At 43.7% G+C, this 22,300-nt stretch overlaps 1 protein-coding gene across 4 annotated transcripts in view; it reads right to left on the bottom strand.

Moving 5' to 3' along the window:
- The window catches only part of ULK1 (unc-51 like autophagy activating kinase 1), a 65,502-nt gene that overhangs the window by 22,155 nt on the left and 21,047 nt on the right, over nt 1-22,300 (bottom strand). For all 4 annotated transcript variants that reach the window (XM_056821929.1, XM_056821930.1, XM_056821932.1 and 1 more), the window contains exons 6-14: nt 18,639-18,812; nt 16,246-16,319; nt 9,816-9,917; nt 8,483-8,541; nt 7,016-7,098; nt 4,393-4,443; nt 3,949-4,031; nt 2,776-2,932; nt 423-483 (exon numbers count right to left, since the gene is read on the bottom strand). In XM_056821929.1, the coding sequence (XP_056677907.1) occupies nt 423-483; nt 2,776-2,932; nt 3,949-4,031; nt 4,393-4,443; nt 7,016-7,098; nt 8,483-8,541; nt 9,816-9,917; nt 16,246-16,319; nt 18,639-18,812 (844 nt within the window). The remainder of the gene's footprint in view (nt 1-422; nt 484-2,775; nt 2,933-3,948; nt 4,032-4,392; nt 4,444-7,015; nt 7,099-8,482; nt 8,542-9,815; nt 9,918-16,245; nt 16,320-18,638; nt 18,813-22,300) is intronic.

Genomic DNA, 22,300 nt, shown 5'->3' with positions numbered 1-22,300 from the left:
AGACACCTCCCAGCTGTGTGACCCTGGGCAAGTCACTTCACCCCCATTGCTTAGCCTTTACCACTCTTCTGTCTTGGAGCCAATACACAGTATTGACTCTAAGACAGAAGGTATGGGTTAAAAACAAAACAAAACACTCTTGGTCAGCTTGGCCCCAGAGGAGCAATGGGGGTGGAATTAGGAGGCTTCCTAAAAATTAGGAATGCTGTTAGCAATTCTGATCAGATCAGAAGGGGCAGGTTCTAGGAAGAGTGGGTATCCCTCTCCATGCAGGGATTCAATCAGGGGAAAAAAGACCACCTGTTTGGGTCTGGGTTGGATTTGATGGCTTCTGAGGTTCCTTAAAACTCTCTGAAATGCTAGTGAGAAAGGGCAGGGTTGGGCCAGTGTAATCCATGCCAGGAATGGGCAGAAGACCTTACCCACTATACATCAAACTGTCCTGAGGGGCCTTGGCTCCAGCAGCTTCCCCTGTCAAGTCATCTGGAATCAGGAAGAAAGAGAAAAGATGATGCTCAGCCATTTAGTGATATGGTGACCCAGGTAGGCCCCTGGGTCTCCAGTCACCCTGCTCTTCCACTACCCCTAAAATATCCCACCAGAGTAGTCTGAAACATTACTGGATTAAGATGTGTAAAGGCCACCCTGACCCCTGCTGGATGTCTGCTCAAGAATCCTTTGTAGAACTTCAAATTCTTTAGCGGGGGCTTTCAAGGATCCCTCAACCTCGATGCCCCTCCAAAGCCCAATATGCCCCACTCTACACATACAAGTAGGGCATTTAGTCACACATATAATCGCCACTGAGATACACACACCAGCCCCAAACCCCTATCCATATCTCAGCTCTGACACTGACTACACTAACCTCTCTTGCCCTCAGTTTGCAAAATAAGGGGGTTAGACTAGATGTTGCCTAGGATCCCTCCCTAGCTCTAGATCAGGGGTCCCCAAACTTTTTACACAGGGGGCCAGTTCACTGTCCCTCAGACTGTTGGAGGGCCGGACTATTAAAAAAAACAAACCATGAACAAATCTGTATACCGCTGTCTGGGATAGTGGAGGCTGCAGCGCTGGCTGTGATGGGCCTGTCACACCTTGCACAGGCCCATCACTGCCACCACTCTACGGGAAGCAGTATACATAGTGTGGAATCCCCTGCCCCAGATCACCACTCACCATGCTGACATCTTCCACTGAACAGTCACATAATCCTTTGCATGGTGCCTAGTTCACAAGGTGCCACGAAAAGGATGTCAAGTGGTACTGTATGTGAGTGGTGCCACCACATACTGTGCTCCTCTCACTGACCACCAATGAAAGAGGTGCCCCTTCTGGAAGTGTAGTGGGGGCCAGAGACATGGCCTCAGGGGGCCGCATGTGGCCCACAGGCCATAGTTTGGGGACCCCTTCTCTAGATCAAGGACTAGGACCTTGATGAGCCTGGACAGCTAAATACACAGGTCAGTGGGTAGAGCTTCCTGACCTAGGGTCAGAGTTCACATTTTGCCTCATGGGGCAGCCAGGTGGCAAACCCTGGGCAAATCACTTAATCCCTATTGCCTAGTTCTTCTGCCTTGAAACTAATACCTGGTGTTGATTCTAAGACAGAAGGTGAGGGATTAAAAAAAAAATTCAGTCACAGATTCCTCATGATCCTAGAGGCGCCATTAATATCTTTTTGGTTCAGTTTCCTCATCTGTAAAATGGGGATTATAATAAGATCTCTCTTCTGAGGACGGATGTGGGGTTCAAAGGATACGATATCTATAAAGCTCCAAGTAAATGCCAATTGTTATGGTCACGGCATGACTCCGTAACGGCCTCGCAGGACAAAACCAGGCAGGGTGAAAAAATGCTGACTTGGAGCTGGGACCAGAAGCAGATGACCTCCAGGGCCCTTCCCGGGCTCTAAATGAATGATAACATGATCATGTGACCTAGGACTGGGCACACATGGGCTCTCTGGTGCCAGACACCCCTCTGATCCATTGCTGTGCAGAAAGAACCTTAAGCAAACAAAGGAGGCCTGCTGGGGAGCCTAAAGATTGGGGGCAGAAAGGTCAGCCCCAGCCTGGTTTCTCCGTAAGAACCTTCTCCCCCAAACAGCTTTCAGGCCACCATAATATGCCGGGAGGGGAAAGCCAGGACTTACAGTAACTGGGTGATTCATCCTGCTTCCCAGTGGCTATGCTGGGGATCTTGGGCCAGCTCCCGCCAAGCCTAGTTTACTGGCTGGCAGTTTCCAGACAACTCAGGGGGGACTTCCCAGAAAGAGATGGGGGGAAGAGTGGAAAGCTTTCAGTCCTCCCTGAGAGGCAGGCAGGAAGCAGGAAAAAATAATGACACCCCCCCTCCCCCCCAGACAAAGCTGGGGTCAAGAAAAGGAGAGGAACCACCAAGTTTTTATGCAAGAACCCAGTAGAAAGGTTTTTGTTTTAGCAGAAATCAACTCAATTTTTCCCAAAAAAATCTGGGATAATATTTCTTCAGCTGCCCAAAGACAGCTCTATCTGTGTGGCCTGGGGCAAGTCCCTTGCCCTCATTAGACCTCAGCTTTCTCATCTGTAAAACGGGTAGGTGGGGGAGACATTAAATCAAATCTAAGGACCCCTCTAGCTGTCATTTTATGTCCCTATGTATCAAGAACCCAACTCCAGGAGCCTAGAAGCCTCATGTCCCTCAGAGGAAGGGACAAGGCACAAACAGAACCAGATGTGCACATCAAGATGCTCCTGTTCCCTACCCTCCCCAGCCTTTCCCAGCGGGTCTTACTTGGGAACTGGGCAGGGACCATGACAAAGTCATCCGTGTCACAGGAAGAGTTCTTGCTGCTGCCACCAGAGTCCTTGGAGCCCTGGAGGAAGCCCCCTGGATCTGGGGCTGGGGAGGTCAGGGTCTTTTGTAGCTGCTGCTGCATCTCCCCCAGCGACTGCTCCAAGCAAGACAGAAGAGGGGAGAATGGATGGTGAGGAGGGAGGGAGGAGAGGAAGAGAAGGAAGAGGGTTTCCTCTTCCTTTTGATGATTTTAAAAAATGCTTTTATTATACTAATATGACATATACCACATATAATAGTATATTTCATTATATTAAGTATTAATATATATTAAATAATTTTTAGAAACCCTCACCTTTTGTCTTAGAATCAATACTGGGTATTGGTTCCAAGGCAGAAGAGTGGTGAGGGCTAGTCAATGGGGCTTCAGTGACCTGCCCAGGGTCACCCAGCTAGAAAAGCTTCTGAGGTCACATTTGGACCTAGAACCTCCAGGCTCTCCATCCACTGAGCCACCTTGCTGCCCCCAATAAACCTCCTAAAGCACAGATCCTCTACTCTCATCTGGGAGAACAGGAAGGAGGAATGAATGCAGATGGATGACCAAGATGAATACCCTCATAAAGGGCACAACCAGTTCTATCCCCCTACTTTTGCAGGGGCACCCAGAGTACAAGAGGACCTGGGACAGGAGTGAGGGGGGTGGGGGAGGTGTTCTAGTCTCAGCTCTACCAAAAGTTCACTCAAGTGTCAGTGAACAAATCACATCCACCCTTCTCTGGTCTGGACCATCTGCAAAATCAAAAGGAGCTGGTTGGCTCTCCAAGGTCCCATTTAGCACGAGGAAATGCCTGCACCAGCAAGGATCTGCTTCCATTCTGCTCACTATCTAGATTTTTTTTTTTGAGCTTGGAAAAGTCATGTACGTTTCAGCTTCTCCTAGTTTCAGTTTTCTCATGCAGAAATAAAAAATTTGAACTAAAAAACAAAAAATAAAAAGATATGCTTCCATAATAACTCCCCCCTCTCTTGGAGATTGGAAAAGGACACGTAGGCAAGTGTCAAAGGACAAAAGCTCCTTCTTTTCTGGGTGTCCTTGAGCCCAGCACATAGTAGGTGCTTTTCACACATGCTTGTGGACTGAGGGATCCTGTCTGGATGGATACTCACAGGAGGTGAGGCCAGGTGGGAGGCAGAACTGCTGCTGGAAGAGCTACCTGAACTGGGGTACGAGGGCATGGGCACTGGAGGAGCTGTGGAGAGAAAGTGAGAGAGTGGGAATGAGAACGAGGGGGAGAGAGAGAGAGAGAGAGAGAGAGAGAGAGAGAGAGAGAGAGAGAGAGAGAGAGAGAGAGAGAAAGAGACAGAGAGAGACAGAGAGAGACAGAGAGAGAGAATGAGAGAGAGGGGGAAAGGGAGAAGGGGAAAGAGAAAGGAGAGACAGGGAGATGGAAAGGGAAAGAAAAGAGAAAGAAGGAAGGAGGGAAACAGAGAGAGGGAGGGAGGGAGAGAGGGAAAGGGAAACAGAGAGAACATCACCCTTGGTCCCTACCTCAGCCCCAAGACCCTGGGACAGAAGGGAGATGAAGGGAAGAGGGTGGTCTTGTTACTTACATTTCTTGATGGAGGAGCTCGCATCCAAGAAAGGGTGATGGAAAAACTCATCTAAATGAGAGAAGACAGTGTGCAAGAAACAAGAAAAAACAAAGGGAACAGGCAGGTCCCCACAGTCGAAGTTCCATGTTTGAGAACATTGGATTTGGAAATGGGAAGACAGAATCAAATCCTCACACGCTTTACTAGTTCTATCTTTGGGCAAGTAAAATCCTTAATTTTCTCATCTGAAAAAATGGTGGGGGTAGTGGAAGTGGTATTTATTCCAACCATTATATGATTTCTTTGGCCTCTCATAGGCACCACACACACACACACACACACACACACACACACACACACACACACACACACACACACACACACACGTCTTTATAGTTATGTCTGAATCAACACTGGGTAGTGATTCCAAGAAGAGTGGTGAGGACCAGGCAAAGGGGATTAATTAAGTGACTTGTCCAGAGTCACATAGCTAGGAAGTATCTGAGGCCAGATTTGAACCAATCACCTTCATTTTCATGCTTGGTTATAAGGGAGGCCTTTGGGGAATATATAGGGAAATGAAAAATAAAACATTCTTACTGGAATGGGGGAGGGAATCAGGGGGTTCTGAGGCTCCAAACCCGTTTTATAAAACCACAGACTTGAACCCTAATTTGCTTCACATCCAAAGAACTACAGAATGGGACAACATTCTTCATAACTTACATTTTTCTAAGATTTGGAGGATTTTTTTTGCTTTTAAATAAACTATTTTAGCATTCTTTGTTTTTTGAGTTCCCCCATTGAGAAGGCAAGAAATGTGCTAACAATTATACACGTGAAATCATGCAAAACATATTTCCGTTTTCAGCCATATTACAAAAAAGAATGAAAAAATGATGCTTTGATCTGTACTCAGATTGCATCAGTTCTCTCTCTGGAGGTGGAGAAGATTTTTCAACCCAAGTCCTTCGTAAGGGTCTGGGATCTTGGCAGTGAGGAGGATCCAAAGCTTTGGGCATCCCAAGGCAAACAGGAGAGCTGGAGGCAAGCCCAATGACTGTACCCCCTTTACAGCTGGGGTAACTGATTTACCCCATATCACACACAGCTGGGAGGTATCCGGAGGAGGAGGCAAGGCAGACCAGAGTGTGGGATCCTTCCTCAGATACTTCTATTAGCTGCGTGGCTTCTCTGCCTCACTGCCCTCATCTGCATTTACGGGGGCTGTTGTGAGGTTCAAAGGACTCTTTGCAAACCTCAATGTGTCGGTTAATAAACAAATCCAAAAAACCTCAGGCTGACCACAATTCTGCCTTCCACTTCCATGCTATGTGGCAGAGCAAAGCGAGATGCTCTTCTTGGGAGCAAATGTCTACCCATTCCCCCTGCTCATCTATCTTCTCCCTTCTTGGCTACCAACTCAGCTAAGGGACAACCTAGTAGTGGGACCCTGAGCAAATCCCTTAAATGCTATCTGCCTCAGTTTCCTCATTTGTAAGGGGATTATCAAAAGCACCTACTTCCCAGGGTTGGTTTGAGGAGAAAATAATATTGATGAATACGAGGAAGTAAGTTGCCACCACAGTGCATAGAATGATTGCTCAAATCTAATCTTAGGCAAGTCACCTGACCCGTTTGCCTCAATTTCCCTCTCTGTAAAAATGGAGATCAGAACAGCCCCTATCTCTTAGAGTTGATTGTAAAATGCTTAGCACCCTATCTGGCAGGTATTATATAAATGACCAAAAGCATAGTGAGTGTTCGCTTCAATGATAATAATGGAAACATTAACGCACTCTAGCAACACTAGCCATTATCAGCGTTGTTATTGTTGTTGCTGTTATTAGATTTTTGTCTTTGTAGCCCTATCACCTTGCACAGGGCTTGGAATGAGGACTCCTCTTCATGAGTTCAAATCTGGCCTCAGACACTTACTAACAGTGACTTGACCCTGTTTGCCTTAATTCTTTTATCTGTAAAATGAGCTGGAGAAGGAAATGGCAAACCGGTCCAGGATCTTTGCCAAGAAAACCCCAAATGGGGTCACGCAGAGTCAGAAAGGACTGAAACAACTGAACACTGACACCACAGCGTGCCGGGTGACTGCTTAATAAATGTCTAATTGAACGGAATGACCCAGAAGGCCAATTCCCTCTAGGGATATCCTTGAAGTCTTTTTTTTTTTGGGGGGGGGGGATGCTCTCTAGTTCTAAATCTATAACTCTATGCATGAAATAAGGGATTGGTAAGAGCTCCCAATAAAATGGACCAAATGCGGAGTTATCGCTACATCCTATATCCTGGAAATCGAGATCATTCGGTGCCCCATCCCACCAAGAAAAATATAAAGAGCAACGTCCTGGGGAATAAATCTTCTCTGCCCTCTGGGTGTGGGGTGCTGGGGGGAGTATCTTTAGGGGTACAGGTCAAACTCAAGGTCTAGAAGCTTTTAAGAACCCGTACAGAGAATTCTTATCTGGCCTTTTCCCAGATATGGGCAATTAAATTCCAATTTAATTAATTTAATTGGAAGCAGTTCCACTTGGGAAATCAGGGGATAACAAGGTGGGGGGGTGGGGGTAGGGACAGATTCTATCAGCCCCTCATCCCAAAAAGCTGAGGCTGCCTTGACACTAACCAAAGTCCATCCGATCTTTATGGTTCCGCTGAAGAAGACCCAGAAGCAGCTGTCTCAGGGGGCTGGATGTCTCCCTGGGGATGCTGGGCATACGGAGAAACAGAAATTTGCCAAATTAAATATAGATACATGTCACTTACATTAAAGTACACACACACACACACACTTATCCTACATTAAAGTGTGTGTATATACATATATGCTAAATGCTTAATAAAAGGCAGCTAGATGGCACAGTGGATAGAGCACCTGGCCTATGGTCAGGAAAATTCATCTTTCTGAGTTCAAATCTAGCCTCAGACACTTTCTAGCTGTGTGACCCTAGGCAAGTCATGTCACCCTGTTTGCCTAAGTTTCCTCCTCTGTCAAAAACAAAGCTGAAGAAGGAAAGAGCGAGCTATTCTAGGATCTTTGCCAAGAAAACCCTAAATGGGGTCATGAAGAGTCAGACCCAACAGCAAAGCTTAAAAAGAATCCCAAGAGATCTATTTTCATTCTCATTTTACAGGAAGAGAAACTATGTGAGGGTCAGGAAGCTCATCACCTTTGTCCATCATCTCACATTGAATAGTGGCACCCAGGGATTTCTGAGTGCTGAAGAGACTATACCACCGGCATCCAACTAATAGAAACAGGGCCCACCAAACCACATGTAAGGAACCCTGCAGGCTATGTACCGATTTAGGAAAATCACATCATGATGCTAATACCTATGCATTTTTATTTGTTTTGTTCAATTTCCCAGTTACATTTTAATCTCGTTTGGGCTCCATGGGGCCAAGCTGGATGCCTCTGCCCTGAGCCACGTTGGCCAACAACCTTCAAGGGTTGAAAGGGCGTGATGCCAGAGAACACAGAGTACCTTCCCTGGAAACTTGGCTCTGCCCTGAGGTGTTTACAGAGCATTGGACTTGGAGAGGAAGGAGGACTTGGATTCAAATTCCACCAGGGACACTCGCTCCAATGTAGAACCTTCAGCAAGTCACCAAGACCAATTCTGTCCTTAGTTTACAACAAAGGCACCGAGCAAGGGCTTCTAAGGTGCCTTCTGGCTTCCCATCTATGAACCCAGAACCTTTGTGATCTTGGGCAAATTGGTTTCTCTGTGCCTTATTTCCCTCTCTTATCCCAACTTTGTAAAATAAGGAAATGTGATTAGACCATCAAAAAGGAATCATTTAGTTCTTTTTTTCCCAACACCTTACCTTGTCTTAGAATTAATATTAAGTATCCTTTCCAAAGAAGAAGATCACTTAAGGGTTAGGCAATTGGGATTTAGTGACTTGCCCAGGGTCAGTGGGTCCAGATTTGAACCCAGGACCTCCTGTCTCTAGGCCTGGCTCTCTAGCTACTAAACCACCTAGCTGCCCCCTGGGGATTTCTAAAGTTAATCGTCCAGGCTGTCCTGGAGACAGAAAAATGTGAGAGGTGATTTAAGGGCAGAAGTTACATAAGGGAAATTCTCACCTGGGCAATAGCGTCTTGTTCTTCTCGTAGAACAGTCGTAGATCCTGTGGACTGCTGGCCTGGGAGGGGAGAAAGCACCAGATAATATTAATATATTTATATTAACATTCACATAATTAAATATATTGATAATTAAATATTATTTAGTAGCCATCTCCACCTAGATAGAACCTCACTCTCTAATGGACAGAGCCGGCTTCCCTCTGAGGGAATGTTAAATGACTCCTTACAGCAGGGTCTGGAAGGCTGGGGCAGGAAGCTCAGCTAAGGGCTCTGCTGGCACCTACAGGGGTCTAGTTGGGCCCTTCCTCCCACCACAGCAAAGATGAAGTTCTTAGGGACTAAGGACAGTCTTTAACACATCTACAGCCTATGATTGTTTTGCCAGAAGGATCCAGAAACAGCCAGAAATTTGACCAAAAAGGGAAAATGACATGCTGGAGGGGATGTGGGAAAACAGGCATACTGTTGGTGTGGAATGAGATATCTACGTAGGAGACGGTATCATAAAAGTCCAAGATGGTGCCTTAAATGTAATAAATCATTAATCTAGTGAATCTTTTAAATGATCATATATAGATTTTACAAGGTCATAAAAATTAAAATTTAACTGCCATTGGAAAAAAAAAATAAAGAGTGCTGGTAAAGGCATGAATTGGTCCAGCCATTCTAGAATATAGTTGGGAAATCATGCTCTAAGCTTGTTACAACATGCATATCCTTTCATCCGGTTCTTATCCCAAAGAGAGCAAAGAAGAAAAGGAGCCCCCTATGTACAAAAAAATTGACACTTTTTTTTTGAGTGGCAAAGAACTTAAAATAAAGGGGGTGCTCATCAACTGGGGTATAGTAAAATTATGGTATGTGGATATCATCAAATAGAGCTGGTTTTAGAGAAGGATGAAAAGGATAGTTCAAGAGAAACTTGGGGAGACTTTTATGGAACTACCTGTGAAGGAAGCAGAACCAGGAGGTCAATTTACAAAAATCACATAACATTATAATGAAGAATAAAGACTTAATTCTGATCCATAGCAATGATCAGTCACATTAGAGTATTGTAGATTTCACATGAAAGAGGAGATGGACTCAGAGTAATGAGATGGATTTTTGGACATGCGCTTATTTTGGTTGCTTATGTATATTTGTTAGAAAGTTTTTTCCTCCCCTTTGTTTTTCCTCCAGTTGGCAGGGGAAATAAATGGTCAAAAAAATTTTATTTGTAAAAAAAAAAAAATTGTATATATAAAAAAAGAAGACCCAGCTAGAATTCCCCTTTTCTACTTAGAGTGGCTGAAAGTCCCTAAAACAATCTCTTCCTGGAAAAACTCACCTGGAAAGGGGCTTTGCCCGTCAGACACTGGTAAATGATTGTCCCTATACTCCACAGATCAGCTTTGGCATCATAGTGTTGGGACATGATGACTTCAGGGGCCTGTGGGAACACGAGATTTTTTTTTGGATGAGTCAACAAGCCTATATAAGTGCCTACTATGTGCCACCTTGCTATGTGTCCATGATACAAAGAAAAGGAAAAAAAAAAAGACATAGTCCTTGCCTTCAAGAAACCTATATTCTAATGGGGGTGGGAGGGAGATAGACACAACATGTAAATAAATAGGAACATATAAGACACCTACAGTGAAAATGTGCAAGACCTATAAATGGCAGAACAGCCTATTCCCACAAGGACCAGTGTGGCTAAAATTATCTTTACATCAGCTAAGGGTTTATTCCTTTCCCCAAGTCTATGACCCGCAAAACTGCCACCAAGATGTCAGGGTATGGCCCTTCCTAATTCCTATACTAGGATCTGCAGGAACATAGAGATGAAGGCAAGGAATATTATTGCTAAAACAGAAAGGAGTCCAAGTTCCAAGTAACTTGTGTCAACATCACACAAGCCTTGGCAGCTTCAACTATCAGTAAAAGGAGAGCTTGCAAAACTAAAAGAGGCTCTTTTTCTCCATATATATATATATAGTTTTTTTTAAATGTGAACTGTGATGGGGAAGTCTCAGTGGGATCTCCCTCCATCAAACTAAGTCCTAGCCCTTCAGAGAGAGCAGGAAGTGCCCTTCGAGGTCAAATAGTCCAACCAACTTTATTTTATAGATGAAAATGAGAGATAAGTAACTTATTTAAGGTTATCCAGGCTGTGTATAAAACCAGGAAGATATGAATTCAAATCAGGCCTCAGATACTTAGAAACTGAATGACTCTGTTCAAATCAATTAATCTGTCTCAGCTTCCTCATCTGTAAAATGGGAATGATAATAGTATCTCCTAAGGTTGTTTTGAGGATCAAAATGAGATGATCTGTAAAATGCTTAGCCCTGTGCTTGGCACATAGAAGGCCCTATATAAGTGTTAGCTATTATTATTGTCACCATCATCATTATGATGATGCTAATGATAGGGCTAGGTTCTGAATGCTGGTCCTTGACTCCAGATCTAGCAGTCTGACTACAGCATCGTACTGTCTCCCATGTGAATGGACTTATTTGGTGTGAGTTGAGATCAGTTACAGAGAGGGTTTGGGTTCTCAGTCCTGAAGTACACATGAAACCCAAGGATGTAGTTAACATTAGAATGAGTGGGCACTCAAGAGTCCAAGTGATTGTAAGTACTTCTAATCCTTTTTTTCTAGATTAAAGAACTTTCCAGACAAGAGAAGTAAAGAGAATCTTTTCCTATGCCCTGGAGAAATGGAAACAGGGATACTCTAGAGGTTCTTTCCATAGTCAAAGAGGTGGCAAAGGAGGAGAGGAAAAGGAGGGTTGAGAAATGAAGAATTTCTGGGGATAGTAAGGGACTGAAAATAGGTAGGAAGACAAAGCTGCTCACCATGAAGGAGAGCAAAACAATAAAAATCCTAAAAATCCTCACTGGGCTAACTAATGATTATAAAACTACAGTGACTTCTTCCACTCCAAAATTACACATCCCCTGGGCTTCTGTAGGAAAGAGATCACTAATGGCAAAGGCAGAACCCCACTCAGGTAAAAAAGCCAGAAGCCTCTCAAAGTTTGGAGGATTTGTTCAGTGTCTGGAGAAAGGAAGAACTGTCTGAGGTGCTCCAAGGAAACTCTTGGGTAGGTAGAAAACTACAGCAAAGGCCCTAGAAACTTCTCTAGAGGGAAGCAGCTCTCTGAACTACAAACAAGAGGGTAATAATAGTCCTTGGTGGGGGGTGGGGGGGAGTGAGGGTCAGAACAGAAACCCTGGTGATCCAGTTCAAGCTTGACCACCCCCAAAACAGCAATGATGGAACCTGGCTCTAGCATAAAGCCCCAGTTCAAGGAGTAGGGCTAGAGATAAATAAATCAAAGATACCAACCACTATTGCACAGAGATGCCCCCAAAATCCAACCTAGAGATAGAATAATGCTTTGACAACTATAAGCAGAAACTTAAAGGATAATATGTATTTTGCACAAGGAATACACCAAAGAAATTGAGAAGAAAAACAAAATTAAAACCCAGGAAGAAAGAACTGGAAGGAGAATAAAGTAGTAAACCGTACCCAAAATTGGAATTCCTAAAAACTAAAAGACCAAACAAACTCAAGACAAAACTGAAGAAAATATGTAAAGGAAGGATGTCTAGCAGTACCAGATTTAAAATTGTATTATAAAGCAATAATTATCAAAACCATCTGTTACTGGCTAAAAAATAGAAAGGTAGATTACTAGAACAGAACAGACATACAACTAACAACAGTAAAAGATTATAGTAACCTTGTATTTGGCAAGAGTCTAGATCTGGGCTATTATGATAAATTACTATTTGGGGAAAATTGCTGGGACAACTAGAAACTAGTTTGGTAGAAAATAGAAATAAACCAATATCTTATACTGCTCGTTAAGATTAAGAGCAAAATGAATATATGATCTAGACATAAAAGGAAATATCATAAGCAAATTAGAAGAACTGGGAACATTATCTATCAGACTTGTGGAGAGCAATTTACGTAAAACAAGGGATAGAGAGCATTGTGAGATGTAAAATGGATTATTTTGAGTACATTAAATTGAAATGTTTTCGTACAAATAAAACAGATGCTGCCAAGATTAGAATGAAAACAGAAAAAATTGGGGAAAAAATTTCAGTCTCTTGGTTCGAGGTGTCATATAGAGAATACTTTATTAAATTTCTGGGAATAAGAGTTATCCCCCAACTGATAAATGGGCAAAAAATAAGAACAATTTTCATATGAAGAAATTAAAAGTCATATGTAGATATGTGGAAAAAAAATGTTCTAAATCACTACTGATTACAGAAATGCAAACCAAAACAGCTCTCGAGGAATCATCTCACACTCATCAGATTGGCCAAAATGACAGAAGGGCAAAATGGCAAATGTTGGAGGGGATGTGGAAAAGTGAGGAGACTATTATATTGTTGGTTAGAACTATGAACTTATCCAACCATTTTGAAGAGCAATTTGGAATTATATTTAGAAAACTATAAAACTGTATACCCTTGGACCCAGCAATAACCAATGCTAGGTATTTTTCCCAAGGAGATCAGGGAAAAAAGAAAAGAACTTATATGTTTCAAAATATTTATAGCAGTTCTCTCAGTAGTGTCAAAGAATTGGAAAATGAGGGGATGCCCATCAATTGGGTAATGGCTAAACAAATTATGGTATATAATTGTAATGAAATACTAACTGGGCCATAGGAAACAATGAACAGATTAAGTAAAAAAAAAAAACTTGGAAAGAAATACATGAGAAAACGAAAAGCGAAACAAGTAGAACCAAGAGAACATTATATACAGCTATAGAGATTTAATATCTGAAGAATACCCCTTGTGAATGTTCACTCCAGATAATGAAATGAAAAATGACAATATGAAAGACATTATATATATGTTATATATATACATACACATTCTGTTCTATGGTAGGAGGAGGGGAGAGGGGCTGAGATATCTGAAAACAAATTCTATTAATTAAAAAAATAATAATTTAAATATTATTAGGCTCCCTGAAAGTTATGATTAAAAAACTCATACATTTTTCAAGAAATGAAAACTACTCTAAATGATCAACCTGGTGCAGATGTTAATAAGATGGAAATAGGTCTGGATCAATGACACATGTAAAACCCAGTGGAATTGTTTGTTGGCTATGGGTGTAAGGTGGGAGGAGGGGAGGGAAAGAACATGAATCATGTAACCATGGAAAAATATTCTAAATTAATTAAACTTAAAAAAAAAAAGAAATTAAAATGATTCAAATTTATTAGAATAAGAGGGAAAATAGAGGGGAAAAAATCTGTCAATCACTTACGGAAACATCAAAAGCCTAAGTCACAGGAATGTGATAGCCAAAATCCAGAATTTCCAAAATATTGTAAACAATCAGAAAGGTGCTCAACTACCAAGGAACCATAGTCAAGATCTCACAAAACCTGGCAACTTCAACTATAAGTGAGAGGAGAGCTTGGAAGATAAAAGGCAAGATTATACATTTATAAAAATCTGTATCTCACTTTATATATATATGGGGGGGGGGAGGGGAAGGCTTACAATCATGAGTATAATCCTAAAAGGGAAAAAAATGGATCTTTAATGGAATGGGATCATTAAATATTCCTGATGAAAAGATAAGAGCTAAGTTAAGAACTAGAAAACAGAAGCCTCATACTTAACAGAAACCTAGAAAAATAATCTGAGCAGTAGAGGAAGGTTCTATTTGATAGCAGGGTGCTAATATTCTAATAGGGGGAGAAGATGAAAGTTCCCCTTCATGACATTCCAATGGTATTAAAGTAGAGAAATGGCTTAAGAGGGAAAAGAAACATTCTGATCCAGAAGAAGGGATTAAAAAGAAAAAAAAGGGGAAAAAACCAAAAAGTTAAGAATTAGAAAATCCAAAGGGTGTCCATCAATCAAGAACTAGCTAGAACACATTTTCCTATGTGAATCTAATGGAGTATTAGTGGATCATTAAGAAAGAGATCAAAGGGAAGATTCCAAAGAATCTTAGGAAATGAAAATGGATACAAAATGAATTGAGAAGAGAACAATCTATACAGTAACAACAATGTAAAAAACAACTCTGAAAGATCTGTGAGCCCTGATCAAAATCATGACCAACCATGTCAAAGACTTATGATAAAGCACATTACACATTTCCTCATAGGGGTGGTGGACATACAAAGCTGAACGAGACATGCATTGTTCTCACGTGGCCAATGAATGGATTTTTGCTTGACTATGATTGTTACAAGCTTTTCTTTTTCCTTTCTCTTATTAAGGGAATGGGGGGAAGGAGATAGCAAAGATATTGCAAACCACCAATAATGAGGGTCATTTTGTTTATTTATTTTTCCTTTGGTGAAGATCATTTTTTAAAATGACAGATAAACCATCTAAGGATAAAGCTTCTCTCTCTGTGGAGGAATAGATCTGGCCTTCCGCAAAGGGTCAGCTTGGCTCCTGGCAGGGAAGCTACCGCAGCATGAGTTGGTAGTTGTCAAGAACACTCTGTCTCACAAGAAAAAGACAACCATGAAGAATCTTGAGAAACTGGGGAAGAGTTTTAAGAGCCTGAAGAATTTCTGCAATGACTGCCATGATGCAGAGAGCAATCATGACTTCAGAAGGTCAAGTATGTCTCGCAGCAGAGAAGGGGAAGCAATGGGGCATACGTAAGAGAAGACCCTCGTAAGGACTGGCTGCCATGCTCTGACTACATCCTTGTGACAAGCTCAACTCAAGGTCCAACTCCCACATGAGGTCTTTCCCACGTGCCCAGAGTAGCCGGCACCACATCAAAATCACCTTGTATACTTCTTACATGTGGACCTTCTACTGTGCCCTTGCCACCCCCTCAGCCCCACTAAAAGACAGATTTTTGAGGAGAATGTTTGATTTTTATTTATGGATCCCAGCATGGATGGCAGTGCCAAGTATACTATAAGAACATCTGCTGCTTGATAATGAGCTCCCCCTAATGAATGCTTGCTGACTGAGGGAACAATTCTATTGGGGTAAAGAAGAGTCATTAGAAAAAGACAATGATTTTTTTTTAAATCAGTAAAACATTAAATAGAGAAAAACGACTAACACTAAAGCCAAGGGCATTATGTGACTCGGAGAGCCTGGAGACAGGAGGTCCTGGATTCAAACCTGGCCCCAGACCCTTCCTAGCTGGGTGACCCTGGGCACATCACTTAACCCCCACTGCCTAGCCCTTGTTGCTTTTCTGTCTTGGAACCAACATAGTGTTGATTCTAAGGCAGGAGGTAAGGGTTTCACTTTTTTTTAAAGAATACTAAAGCCACAAGAGTATTTCTTGCCATGGATTAGAAGTCAGTCTGAGAAACCCTTCTCCTACCCCTCACTCGCACCCCCCGGATTTGCCTCCTAAGCCACTCAAAACCCAAGAGCTACAACGAAAGAAGAGTGGACTGCGGTCTGCAAAACCTACCACCCAGCAACTCTTGGAGAGGAATGTCTGAGGCTATGTGTGGGCAGAAAGAATGCCCACAAGAGAGCTGCTGGGTATTATGCACGTACATTTATCTGCACATGGGCCAAGCAAAGGCAGGGCATACCATGGATAGGAAAGAATTACTTAATTGTCTTAAGTGCAAATGCATACAAGGACATGTTTAAGGATGGGGTTTCTGTGTGCACACACGTGCAGGGGAGCAGTGCACACAGCGTAGCATGTTGTTCCTACCATGGGTAAGCCCGTACATGCATGGACATGTGTATGTGTACGGGGGAACAGGGACAGTGCTCACCATGTACATGGGAGAACCGCAGAGCGTGGCCGCCATCATGTTGTTCTGCAGGTAACGGGCAAATCCAAAATCAGCTATGACGAAGAGACAAAAACACACTCAGGAGGGATCCTGCAAAGACTTGGCTTCCCGGGCTGCCCAGCAACAAACACCCCAACGCCCTTCGTCCCAGACACTGCGAGTTACAATATTGGCTGGGGGTCCAATTACGATAAGGATGGGGGGTTCTTTTGATTGAAAAAGGTAAAATCCTTTAATAATGCTATTTGTAGCCCTGGGGCAGTGGTTTGTCCACTCCAGGTGCAAACCCATCACACCTCCAGAGACGTACACAACGATCTCTTGGGGAAGAGACTTCCCTCCCTACGGGGGACTCTCCTCCCCGGGGATGCTCCGGCCTTCCCAAGCCCCAGCGTCTCCACACTTACAAACCTGGCTCACGCCCGAGCGAGGCCTCAGATGACCCCACCTGTGCTCATTAAGCAAGTGAGCTCGTTAAATAAACCTGTGGGGAGACGACTGTGCCTGGAAGTCACCTCTGCTCTTGGCTCGGTTACCCATTAACCTGTCCTGCCCCAGATGGAGAGAGGGAAACTGGGGACAGGAAGCCTGGGGCCCGGGCTCCACCAGGGAGCTGACAACAGCCCGGGGCAGAGGCCCCACCCTCAGGGGTGAACCCCCGGGGACTAGAGGGGGTGCCCCTGGGCCTCAGTTTCCTCTTCCCTCAAAGGAGGCGGCTGGACTAGAAGACTTCTCCAGATCTATGGCCCTAACAAAATCAGGTTTGGGGGGAGCCGGACATCACAGGATTGGCAGCCATAAATCTTAAATCTGCCCAGAGATTCAGTGACTTACTCAAGATCACACACAGAGATTTGAACCAAGGTCCCTTGACTCCAAATTCAGTCCCTGTTGGACTAGAGAATCCACCCTTTTCTCCCCAACCCTTTCAAGGCTACTAGATGATTAATAGGTCAGGTGAAGGATTTTGTGCTTCATGTACATTTGAAGCTGAAGCTAAAGAGATTAAGTGACTTGCCCAAGGTCACAGACAGATTAACAAATGTCTGAGGCAGGATTTGAACCTAGATCTTCCTAATTTCAAGGCCAATGCTCAATTCCTACTACTGAAGGTTGCCTATTTCTTAAATAGTTTGGAGGGAGGAGGGGAAGGAGATTTCCCCTCAAGGGACCCACTGGCCACCAGGGAGACTGATAAGTCAGTTCTGCTTTTAGCATCTGCTTTAAATGTAAATGGAAACAAAAGCCACAGAACAAATCAAAAATGGATGTTTAAAAAGTGGCCCTGAGGGGGCAGCTGGGTGGCTCAGTGGATTGTGAGTCAGGCCTAGAGATGGGAGGTCCTAGATTCAAATCTGGCTTCAGACACTTCCCAGCTGTGTGACCCTGGGCAAGTCACTTAATCTCTTTAGCTTCAGCTTCAAATGTACCACTCTTCTGCCTTGGAGCCAATACACAGTATTGACTCCAAGATGGAAGGTAAGGACTTAAAAAAAAAAAAAAGTGGCCCTGAAGAACAGAATGGAGAGAGGAATGCTCCTGCCCCCAATCTCCTTTGCAAGGATCAGGGATGGTCCATGAGCATGAAACACTGTATAGAATATTCTATATACAGATTTAAAAATTTTTTTAAAATATATTTTGTTTTTAAATTTCTATATTTATTCAAATTTATTGTTTAGTTATGTGTTCACACACATACATATGTAAATATACATGGACATAGATACCCTTATACATGTGTGTTTATATACTTGTATATTAAATATTATAGTGTTTTATATAGATTATGCTTTTCAACCTATATCATGAACTGTAGAATTTTTTCCTTTTCTTTTTAAAAAATTCTATAACAGCTAGCATATATTTATATGCATATATATTATTTATATAATATTTACATTATATATAATTATATGCATATTATGTTTATAGCATATATATAATATTTAAGGTTTGTAAAGTATTTTATAAATATTCACTTATTTTTCCTAATGAATCCCAAGAGGTAGGTGCTCTTGTTATTTCCATTTCGTTGCTGTTAAGTTATATCTTACTTCTAGTGACCCCTCTATTTGGGGTTTTCCTGGCCAAAATAATGGAGTGGTTTGCCATTTCCTTCTTCAGCTCATTTGACAGATGAGAAAACTGAGGCAAACAGGATAAAGGGACTTGTCCAAAGTTACGCAACTGGTAAATATCTGAGAGCACATTTGAACTCAGGGCTTCCCGACTCACCCCCCCCCCCTTTTAAAGGGAAAGGGAGTAAACAGTGAGCTCCCAAATGGCATCCACAGTTGGTGCCCAAGTCCTAGGACAGGACCTGTTCCTGCTGAGCCAGAGCCACTTCATACAAGCTATTGAATACTCACCAATCTTAACTCGAATGTTGTTGGGGTTGGACTTTCTGCCCCCCGAGTAGGACAAAAGAATATTCTGGGGCTTCAGGTCCCGGTGGATGATCCCCTTACTGTGCAACATCTTCATGGCGCCTGCAATCTGTTGGAGGAAGAGCCGGATAGTGTCCTCACTCAGGGTCCGCATGGCTGGGAGAGGAGAAAGGAAAAAAGAGAATTAACCCATCCATAGTCATGAAGCTTCTATGATGGTCTCCCATCTATTTCTTGGGCTTCCCTGTCCTGACAACATCCCAGCTCCCCAAAAGGCCGAAGCAGCGCAGGAAAGAGCCCCCCATGTCCTAAGGTCAAACAAGACCACCCCTACACACACTTATATAAAGTTCTTTATCCTTCCTGAAGCCCTCTCTGATGTCCATCCATCATATCTCCTTTTTCTCTTTTTTTTTCCTTTTATTTAATTGAAAAGAGCCTGAGACCCACAGAGGGGAAGGCATGTGTCCAGGCTCCTAGGGCTAAGTGACCAAGTTAGGGAGAAATTCAAACAAAACTCCTCATCTCCTGACCTCTCCCTTTAACGGTCCTTTTACAGAACTAGGAGCTGGGGTGGATGGAGCCTTCAGGATGTGGGGGATAAACCTTCCTGGGATGTCTTGGCCTAAGGATGGAAGCTCAGTCTGGGACCAGGTTCAGGGGTTTTTGGGAAAACTCCCTCAAAAGTCCCCAATCTCTTGCCTTCATTCATCCAACCATCTCAACTGAGGCCAAAGGTTCTTTCCCTCTTCCCTATGTCCCTGGCCACATGTTGTGTATTTTCTCTTTGGAACATGTGGAAAGATCAGACATTGGCAACAAGAAGAAACCCCTGGGCAATCCTAGCAAGTCATTCAGAGGAGAACTGGGAGGTTCTAGGTCTTTCAAGGGACTATCTCTTAACTATCTCACTGTTCCCTTCTTGGGAATGTATATAATCTTAACCCATTTAATGTATATTTTCTAAAAACAATTTTATGGCTTCATACACAGTTCTCTTTAGTTCTTTGTATACGGAAATGTTTCAAAGACAAAATTCATAATAAAAAACAAAATTTAAATACAAGAATATAAGAACTAAGAAAAAGTTCCTTAGAGGTATGAAATTCCTTCCCCACTCTCCCATGGGTGCAAGAACCTGGCAGGTAAAAGATCAGACTTTTTTCTGATATGTTGATTTTTGCTGAATTTCATTATTTCTTCCTCTTAACAAAAAGGATTTCTTTTTATAAGGGATAATTCTGGGAAAGGAAGAATTGGCTGGGGTTGGGAGGGAATAAAACCAAAGATCCCAATAAACGTTGTTTTGTCAAAATTACTCTAATTGCTTTGAAAAAGAATTCTCTTGGGAAAACTGAATTGGGGGGGGGGGGGGGGGTAGAAATAGCATTCAGGCCCTAGGGATGAGTTAATTCCCACAATCCCTCCTTACTCTTGGGACTTGGGAGATGACACCCCCTCTCATCCCCCAGGTCACCAGCCTGTTTCCCAATGGAAAAGACTGTCATCAATCACAGGGCTCACACTTAGGATGCTTACTAGCTGAGAGACCAATTTAACCAGTCTGCATCTTGGTTTCCTCATATACAAAATTAGGGAATTGGGACTAGATGACTCCCCCCTACTGCTCCCCCCCCCCCCCCCAGGATTCCTACTTCTTAATCTATGGTCCTTTGTCTTCACTGAAGACACCTGGAGGGCAGGGGGCCAAAAGGGAAATACAACTGCCCCCCAGCCCAGATGCATGGAAGAAACCTTCCCTAGACATGGTTTTGTGAGGGAAACTCCAGGCCCATCCCAGAGGGGGGACTTTTCCAAGCAGGTGTGAGGACCAAAGTGTCCTCCATTTGTCTTTCCTCCACTCCAGCCTCCCTTATAGCCAGAGGAGAAACAAGGGGCTTCATCTGGAGTTTGGAATGTAAAATTGAAGCGGACCACTCAGGAACTGAACCTGTGACTTTGGGGAACATTAACTCAGGGCCACCTACACCTTAAACTTGGTCCCTTCCTCCAGCTCCCTTCAAGACAACCAGGAGAACGTCTGGCTCTCCATCCACACCTGGCTGCCCTGGTTTCTTTTTCTTTTAATTTTTAAAATATTTTTCCATGTTTACATATTTAATTTTCTTTCCCTCCTCTCTTCCCTTCCCCCTCCCAGACCCAATATGGATTCTTCTTTTATAAAGACCATGTTATCATTAAAAAAATATAAAGTCATAAAGATAATTAGGGGAAATAAAAAAAAAAGACCAGGATAAACGCTCCAAGCAAGTATTCCTTTCTTGCTCCAGGGGAGGGAAGAGATTACTACCCCCATTTTACAGATGAGAAATTTTTTTTTGCAAATGAGAAAACCCAAGACCTGGGAGGAGGAGGTGATCTGGTACCCGGCAGACCGACATGCAGAGGTGCATGCATGGACACATAGCTGAGACGTGCACCCAGGCACATCACCAAACCACACCCAGGCTCAGAGCTGTAATCCGAGTGCCTCCATCACCCTCCACAAAGAATAAGCCAAGGCCCTGGGAATGAGGGATCAGGAGGGGCCTCCCAGGGAAGGAAGGGGGGGTCGGGAAAGCCATCTGCCCCCCGAGGGGCCCCCTGACCACTTGGCCGGACAGTGTGGACAGCTCAGCAGGCACTCACTCCCCTGGAGTGGACCCTGAGAACATAGGCTTGCCAGAACACCAAAGGTCACGGTGCCCTGGGTGCACAGGGGCTGTCCAGACAGCTGTCAAGGAGAGTAAACATGCCAGGGGGCCAGGTCCAGGGCTGGTGTACTGACTGGCCACGTGGAGACAAGACTGATCCCGCCTTCAGTCAACCCAAATATTTACAGACTGCCTAGTGCTTGTTCCCATATGTGTGTAGGCGGGGGCAGGCCTGGCCCGGGTCAATGGTCCTTTGGCCATGGAGGGGCCCCAGACCATGTCGAGTCCTGCTAGGAATGCCAGGGGCCCGAGCCCTGCAAGTCCTGCCTCAGCCACTGAATGGACATCTGACCTTGAGGCAAGTCATTTACTTGCCTCATCTGAGCCCCAGGCTCGCCATCTGTAAAATGCAATGGCCAGAACAGACCCCACAGGGTCCCTATTTCAGCTGCAATCACCAACATTTCTGCACATTTCTAGAGCACCCTAGTCTGAGACCATCATGTTCTTCTAGATGAGCCCAGGCGGTTGGGAATACAAGTCTTTCATCCCCATGAAAGAGGAAATCTTGGACACTTATTACTCAAGGTGACCCAAGAATAGCCAGAACAGAGATTCAAACCCAAGCCTTTGGCCTCTAAGCACAAGACACTCTTTCCACCATGCCTTGTTCCCTCCTCACAACACCAGAAAAAACCCCCATAGTTCTCATTCTATGTATGGTCTCCCTATCTCCTGATAGACGCCCATCATGCCCAACAACCAGAGCTTGTGAGTCCCCCATCTTTCCATAAGCCCTCTCTCCAACTAGGATTATTATAAAAGCAAGAATGACCCAAAGGTAGCTAGGTGGACCAGTGGACAGAGCACCAGGCCTGGAGTCCAGAGGACTTGGGTTCAAATCTGACCCCAGGTACTTCCTTGCTACATGATTGTGGGCAAGTCACTTAACCCTAATTGCCTAGTCCTTACCACTCTTATTGGGTGTCC

Source organism: Monodelphis domestica, chromosome 3, assembly GCF_027887165.1.
Source record: "Monodelphis domestica isolate mMonDom1 chromosome 3, mMonDom1.pri, whole genome shotgun sequence".
NCBI lineage: Eukaryota > Metazoa > Chordata > Mammalia > Didelphimorphia > Didelphidae > Monodelphis > Monodelphis domestica.
This window is presented reverse-complemented; position numbering and strand designations above follow the sequence as displayed.